Raw genomic sequence first — 7824 nt, forward strand, 5'->3', positions numbered from 1 at the left:
AATCCATATGTGGAAATAATGACTCATGCTTCCTTCACCACTCCTTCACCACTTGAGCCCTATTGATCCTTGGCATTGTCATCTTGAAATATGCCTGGTCATTCTGAATATTTAGGTAGTCCGCTGACCTCAACTGAAGCGGTCCTAGATTATAAATCTACCCTCAAAGGCTTAAACACTAAGCCAGATATGTGACTATGAATATGTGAATCTTTTGGCCAGGCAGTGTATACAATGCACAATAATCCTATATCTCTGACCTCATCTACAATTGAACTTGTTATTTACTCATCCTGGACTTTGGTAACAGTTTTCTTTTTTCCTGTTTGTGTTGGTTTCACCTTCTTCAAATGTAGGTCTTCTTGGTATGGTAGCCCACATGATGTTCACCACGGTGTTTCAGATGACAGTCATTGTGGGCCCCAAAGACTGGAGGCCTCAGTCCTGGGATTACGGCTGGTCATTTGCGTAGGTGTCTGTCCTTTACTGAAAGCACAGCAGCCTGTGTAATTCAAAATAGTGTGTCTGTATTGTCTGTAACAACTGTAGTGATGCATTTCTCTTCTCTGCTAACTTTTACTACATCTCCTGTGTTCCTATAGTCTTGCCTGGGTGTCCTTCAGTTGCTGCATGGGCGCAGCTGTGGTCACACTCAACTCCTACACAAAGACTATCATCGAGCTGCGTCGCAGACAGAGGCTGCGACTGGAAGAAGCGAGAACCGCCAGTCACGCCCCAGCCTATGACAAGGTCGTTCCAGGGGGCGGGATCTACTCTGTCAGTGGCCTGTTACAGTGTCCAGAAGGCATGATCGATGTGGCGTGGGCCCGGAATGGCAGCATGGTTGGAATGGGAAACGGCGATGTGCCAACGCTGGTGTTGGTTGGAGGCTGCGGGACAGAGGGGTGTGAAGACTGTGAAAGAGAGATGGATGAGATGGACGAGGTCGTGGACCGAGTTGATTCCCCTTGTTAGGGAAATGGTTGAATTTGAACTGAAAAAAGAAAGACACCTTTTCTTTCACTTTGACTTTCAGCGAGCTTGGAAAATAGGACAATGAAATCAAAATGAAGAGGACATTGTAACAGTGATGATTTCTCCGTGCCTCATGATAGGAAAGAATATTTGCCTCCATATGTATACTTTTTATTGTAAAACATCAAGATGACATGTCATGTCGTGTGATATCAGTTTTATTATATAAACATAATGGATGTTTCTTTACACAACAGCACAGCCTATCTTTAAAATATGCAAATGCACTTTTCATTTATTTCATTTATAGTGTCAGAGTCAACATATCTTCTCACTCTATGACAGTCATTTGACAAATTCTGATGTAGTGCATGAATCCCAGAAGTTGGTGACATATGCAGCGTCTCTACAGATGCACAGACAAACCCGTTAGACAGACATATAGAGATAGAAAGATTACAGAGATTGTGAAGAGTCTGCTCTCTGATGTTGAACAGAAGATTATGTGAAACGCAGTAATCCCGAGTTGGATGGAAGAAGGAGGAGGAACAGAGTGAAGGGAGATGGAAAGCATGTGAAGGGATGGAGAGGGAGAGGAGTGGGGGTTTGTGTCGGGGTCAGCGTGAAAGTTGGAAAGAAACACAGACCAAACTGCAGACACGCCATGACACCATCACAAATCCACATGTTTATCTTTACATTATGTAGGAAACAATTTCTTTAGTTGGAACAAAAGTTTAACCACGTTTACCTTAAATAATTGTTAGCTATACATACGGGATGATCCTAGATTTATTGTCTGGGATAAAGACAACTGAAAATTAAGACATAAAGTGCAATGTATGTCAACCAGCAGTGCTGAATGACAAACATATTATACAATATGTTTCTAAGTCAAAGATGAATTGATTCTTCTCTGATCACACACGTATGAGCAAACCTTTGATTTATTGTGAAGTGTACAGAACACTACACCTTCTAACAAGACATTTCAAATGATGTATAAAAACCCTTAATACGCTACAATCTGGTATAATACCTTTGTAATTATCATTAACTCAGAGCCTGTTCATGTTTTAAAACACTATGCCATTGTTTACCTCTATTAATCTCTATTTATTTAATATACACCAGTCACAACATAAAACCACCAGTGACTGAATTTAATGTTGTGGCTGATCCATTTGTTTTTTGTTTTTTTTACTTAATCAAATCATAAAGAAATGGAAAATAACTGAACCTACAAAATAAGTTTCACATCACATCGTTGATGGTTCAGAATTAACTTGAAACTCAGATATTCAACGATGACATTAATTCAAGAAATTTCACATAAACGAAAATGACTGAGATATTGGTTGCAACCAAGACACTGCAGAAACAAGTATTTACACAATGGAGTAAAGAAGGGAAAGAAAGGTTTTAAAATAATGTAAAGGGCCTATCAGGAGATATAAGAAGAGGGGTGAGTGGGACGGACTTCAGTGTTTGAGCGGTTCATAGTGGATGAGACGCATTGCGTTCTCATTTTCAATCACACCTTTGATGAACTCTCCCTCTGCCAGTCGCTCTGTCAGGGGAAAAAAAGGGACAAAAAGATGTTAGAGCAGGAAGTAAACAAGACCTAAACAAGGAAGGACTGTCGGGTAAACGAGGATAAACAACAAATCTGTATCTCAGCTTAGAAAGCTGGTCTTATCTCCTGTGTGGGCGCTCACGTGTGACTGTAGCATGCGATGCAGTGGAGTCACTTAAGGTTTCATGGTGCATGGTTTGGTACGAACATAATAAATCTTGCATTACACAAGTGATGCTGTAACTGTTGATGTGCCCTCAGGTGGATTTATTGCTTGTATTATTGTTAAGCCAAACAGCAGATTGTAAAATGTAATCTTTGCTACAGGATGTGGGAACAGCTGCTGAGGAAAGGTAGTAGGAGCTTACTCAGATTCTATCTCTAATAAGTGCATCGTGGTAAGCACCACGACGGCCTGTCGTGAACTGCAGGGGCATAGAATGTATGTGTGATATGTAATGTTGTTGCACGCCGTGTCACTTACCCTTGTCTTTCTTCCCAAAGAAAGCCCACAGCTTGTTGGCTCTCTTCTCGGGCGTGTTCTCATCCTCTGGTAGCTGGCTCTGCTCTTCCTTGGGGATCAGCTTAAATATAGCCTGAGAGGAGGTTGGGCATGAGATTGGTGATATTGTTGCATCATTTCTGTCACATCAAATAATCTATATGAAGACCTTATGAAACACATGTGAGCAAGCCAGGATGCACACAGCCTTCAGAACAGGGGAGTGAACTCAGACTTCTCTGAAGTTGATTTGGGTGTGTGTGGTTTTCTGAGTCTCTCATGTTAAGTTCAAATTTAGATAAAAAAAAAAACCTTCACGCCAGTATATTCTCACACCTCTGTTCCCCCTGCATACTCACTGTGTATTCTAGTATACATCTACTATATCCATTGTTTATGCCAATACTATAAGCCCACAGCAGAATCACTCAGGCCTGTGTGTCATTGTTATAGAGGGTTACACCTGCAGCAAACTGATATTGAACCCTTGCCACTGCAGAAGGCCACACTTTGTGACCACAAAGAGGCCATTCAGACCCCTGCAGATTGTAAATGATGGTACAATTTAGGTTCAGGCCACTAAGTGTGTGTCCCACTTAGAGAGGAGAATTTATCTGCTACATTTAAGGCACCTAGATTAACATGGATTAGTGCCAAGACCCGAGCCACAGGCCAAACACCAAGATGTCATCTTTTTTTTTCTTCTTCTTCTCTGGACTTCCTCCATGTTGCCCCTGAGATCACATGGTTACTGTAAAAGAAACCGGGAACCTGTAGTTTGAAGTGATGATGCAGCTGCTTAACATGAAGTACACTCAGTGAAGTGTAGAAATCATTCTGGCTATTTCTGTCTAACTCGCTTTTGTTTCCTCTTTTACAGCACACCAGGTTCAAAACACACTTGTGTTTGCAGATTTGCTTTAAAATGTTATATAATTATAATTTTTTAAACTCCCAGCATGACTTTAAGATGTAGCCATTTTGCGCAGTGATTGTAAACACGATACCAGTTGGCCAGAAATGAAATCCCATTACAATGCCAGCTTGATTCTTTGCTGATCTGTCTAAACAATTCTACACAATATGAAGAGAAACCATAAACAGAACCTAAGGAACCTCACAACCTCCCTCAGACTAGTTCTCCATCAATAAATAACAATAGTTTCAGAGAAAGACAGACGGTCAAAAGTGACATGGATTAAACTGTTGAGACTCAGCACTGCTATGGGCGAGTAGCCTTGCCTAAGAGTAGGACTGCCTATAATGTCTTAGAGCTAAACCTGTAATCACAGAGATTACAGAGAGGCTCAAATAGGCCGGATTATTGGACAGGCAATTAGGTCTGAGACCTACATACCAGCAGCAGGGATTCCAATAGTAACACATCTTTAGATAAAACTTGGACACAGTGCACACAACAAGGAAACCGTGGCAGAACAATAATCATACAATAAACCAGAGTTTAACCAGTTACTCACTGACATAACTAATCCAGCAGGATTAAAGCGTGTAGCTTTTAAACACAGTATTAATGCAAAGTTGTGTTTAATTAGGTCAGTTTGTGAAGCTGTGAGCAACTTGGCATGAACCTCTGAAAAGAACCAACTTTATCTTAAATATCTACATTTTACATATTGGGTGATTGGATGATATAGATTCATTATTGGATTATCAATTAAGACAGTGAAATGTAATCTTTGGTCAGTCACCAACGCTGAATTACATCCTTACACAATACGTTTTTAGCTCAAATGATTTTCCTCAGGTTACTTTTGAGAGAGGAATGAAAATAATAAACAAGAGTACTTTTATCTGTGAGAAAAGGGAAAATGTTTACATCAAGATATGTCATGACAAAATGATACTTCACTTGGTAGCAACGAAGATTAAGTTCATTCAAACTTAAGTAAGCAATTTGTCATATAAAAACTGAGGGTTTTCTCAACCAATTTCATTTGAAGTGTAGGCTACATTGTGGTGACAAATTTGATCCAAACAATCTCCATTCACAGATATCTTGTTTTTGCTGTTCATTATATTTTTTTCAAAGTTGCTGAAGATCACTTGAACTATAGAAACATACTGTGTAAAACTGCCCTTCACCCTGCATCATCTTTTTTTTCAGTTTTTATCTGACAATAGATCTATGCTCGTCCCACACACAGAAAACTGATTTTTTTTTCTATAGATTGTCAACCATTTTCATTTTCACAAGTGCTTTGTGTCACATGAAATCACCATCCACTGATGTGCACTGATGTGTGTGACACCACGTCATGAATCCCTCTCACCTGGCAGATCTCCGTCACCTCTGTCTTGTTGATGTATCCGTTCTTGTCCACGTCAAACAGCGAGAAGGCCCACTCCAGTTTCCGGGTCGTCTTCCCAGAGGAAGTCATATGCAGTGCAATGATGTACTCCTTGAAATCCAAAGTGCCATCATCGTTGGTGTCAAAGGAGCGAAACACATGGCGTGCGTAGCTTTTGGCATCACTGTCGGGGAAGAAGCGGGCGTAGATCTGCTCAAACTCCTCTGGTGTGATGCGTCCTGTTGGGCACTGCTTCTGAAAGTTCTCGTACCACTGAGAGATCTCATTTTCAGTGAATAGGGTGGTGAGCTTCAGGTCCTCCAGGATCTCCTTTGATAATGCGCTACTGGTATTTCCCATTTTGAGTTTGCTTTTATATTGTCTTTGTGATGTGTCAGTTCTTTCCAACTCCCTGGCAACTATATGCCACTTGAGTTCTTCAGAGGAGTTCCTCTCTCTGGGGCCTCCTGACTGTCTCCTTGGTCCAGAAATGTATTATTGCACTGGTTTGATTTCTTCCTTTGTCCCCCAGTGACTGTAAAGGAACAGAAACAGGACACAATTTACTCATGAAAATGACAAAGATGGTGAATACTGCTCAGTAAATAATATGGTCAGCGTGAAATCTTACCTGAGTGAGGAGATGATGGCCGGAGAATAGAATGCCAGACTTAGCAGTAAGACAGCGAGAGATAAGGAGGGCAGGGGGAAAACTCACTCCTTCTGTGGACGACTGTTAATTCTGTTAATGCGGGATTTAACGTGGCTGAGCAGTTAACTAAAGTGACTCCCCCACATCCTCATTTCACCTTTGGGTCTGTAATATAATATTTAGATATTTATGCCATACATATACATATTGAGATAACTCTTTAGTTAGTTTTTACATACAAACGGAGTGATTGGGGCATCTTGTGATGTTTTATTCAGTGTTTTATCATTTTCTACATTAATACAATATTAATGTAGTGCAGCTGTAGGACATTTACTCTGTCTGTGTAGTTACAAATGTGCAAAATGTAACTCATCATGAAATCTTAAACCTTACTGGTTAATTGACCTACATTCTTGACATGCTCAAGAAAATAATATGAACACAACCTCAAGTGGATTTCTAACGTTAGGTTTTCCAGCAGTGACTGCTATTTCAGTGGTGGCTTTTCAATGGGTTTAGTTGACCACTTACATCTAATTCCAGTCTACCATCTGCCCCGCTGCTTTAACTCCCTCTCCAGCCCACGTCTACCTCCAATCCCACCTATGTCCCTCACATCATCACCACGAGCTTCTCTGTGCATAATGTCCCTCACGGGTGAGCATGGATGCTGCCCGCCTTCCCCTGACCTGTCTGTCTGTCGGAGTTGTTTAAACATAACCAGTGTTTTTTCTTCCATGCAGGTCTGATACAAGGATGAGCTGACTGAGGCAGCTTTTAAAAATTGAGAGGGGGCAATTTTTCTTAACAATAAATGACTTAACCATGGTTTCAGACATGCTAAATAACATAAAACTACAGTTTCAAAGCTCAATAGATATTAATTTAGAAATATAAACTGGGATGGGCACTGATATTATATTATATATACAAACAGTATATGTATATATATATATATATATATATGCATTCAAGAAAACTCTTCAAACTCTTCAAAAGCAGTCCACTATCTAATTGCTTGCTGCTGCCGCCACCTTGTCGTACTATGCAGTAATATGTGGGACATATTTGGACATAAGTGTGCATGTGTGTGTTTGTGTGTTGTTGGATGTGTATCTTTGCACGGATCAAAAGACTTACAAACCATAGGGAGTGAGGACATCTTGGGGGAAGTGAGGACATTCTGGCTGGTCCTCATATCCCGCCACTGGGTTTAGTTGGGTAGGGGGTAGGGTTAGGTATTTAGTTGTGTTAAGGTTAAGGTTAGTGTGATTGTGTATATACTATATATATATCTTAGTGAGGGGCCAAAACAAAACCACATACTTATATACACTTAGGAGTAAGGACATTTTTGGATATTTTTGGCTGTTCCTCACAACTTTAGAGGCCTCCTGGGGGTAAAAATTTGGTTTTAGGGTTAGGGTTAGAATTTTAGATTAACGTTAAATAAAGGGTTTACGTTTGGGAATTTAGGCTAGCATTATGTCTATGTCTTTATTATAATTATGTACAAGAATGTGTGTGTGTGTGTGTGTGTGTGTAAAGAAGAATAATAGAAATCATAGTTTTAAAGCAAGTGGCAGCATTTCTGTCAGACACTGTGTTTACTACACCCTGTCATTTTCATTCTCACCTTATTTTACCAAGCAGGCTTTCCTTTGCTCCATAAATATGCCCACTGAGTCCATCTATTGGATTACACATGTCCCGCCCAGTCCCACCCAATCCAACACTTAGCCAATTATCATCATCTTCATCCTGGGATTGCCATGGCCAATAGAATTACCCCCTGACATCTGACCTG

At 40.4% G+C, this 7824-nt stretch overlaps 2 protein-coding genes across 2 annotated transcripts in view; one reads left to right on the plus strand and one right to left on the minus strand.

The window, feature by feature from the left end:
- Positions 1–2375, plus strand: part of si:ch211-149k23.9 (germ cell-specific gene 1-like protein) — a 7985-nt gene extending 5610 nt beyond the window's left edge. Inside the window, 3 exon segments of the mRNA XM_058648191.1 lie at positions 116–118; positions 188–468; positions 603–2375. Coding sequence (XP_058504174.1) covers positions 116–118; positions 188–468; positions 603–975 — 657 coding nt within the window. The 3' untranslated portion in view covers positions 976–2375.
- A 2-nt stretch (positions 2376–2377) lies between these two features.
- Positions 2378–6094, minus strand: rcvrn2 (recoverin 2). The gene is made up of 4 exons (XM_058648188.1): positions 5994–6094; positions 5345–5897; positions 3036–3147; positions 2378–2545 (listed from the first exon to the last, which is right to left on the minus strand). Exons 2-4 carry the CDS (start codon positions 5720–5722, stop codon positions 2457–2459), a joined length of 579 nt encoding a protein of 192 aa, XP_058504171.1. The 5' UTR covers positions 5723–5897; positions 5994–6094; the 3' UTR covers positions 2378–2456.
- Between the last annotated feature and the right edge of the window lie 1730 nt (positions 6095–7824).

The sequence above is a fragment of the Solea solea genome, chromosome 13 (genome assembly GCF_958295425.1).
Source record: "Solea solea chromosome 13, fSolSol10.1, whole genome shotgun sequence".
Classification (NCBI taxonomy): Eukaryota; Metazoa; Chordata; class Actinopteri; order Pleuronectiformes; family Soleidae; genus Solea; species Solea solea.

Bases quoted from the DNA above. Each gene is read 5' to 3' on its own strand.
- rcvrn2 (XM_058648188.1), bottom strand. From the start codon at position 5,722: ATGGGAAATACCAGTAGCGCATTATCAAAGGAGATCCTGGAGGACCTG. The intron at 3,148-5,344 runs GTGAGAGGGATT...ACCTCCTCTCAG, and splicing joins AGGTGACGGAGATCTGCCAG to GCTATATTTAAGCTGATCCC. The intron at 2,546-3,035 runs GTAAGTGACACG...TTCCCCTGACAG, and splicing joins CTTTGGGAAGAAAGACAAGG to AGCGACTGGCAGAGGGAGAG.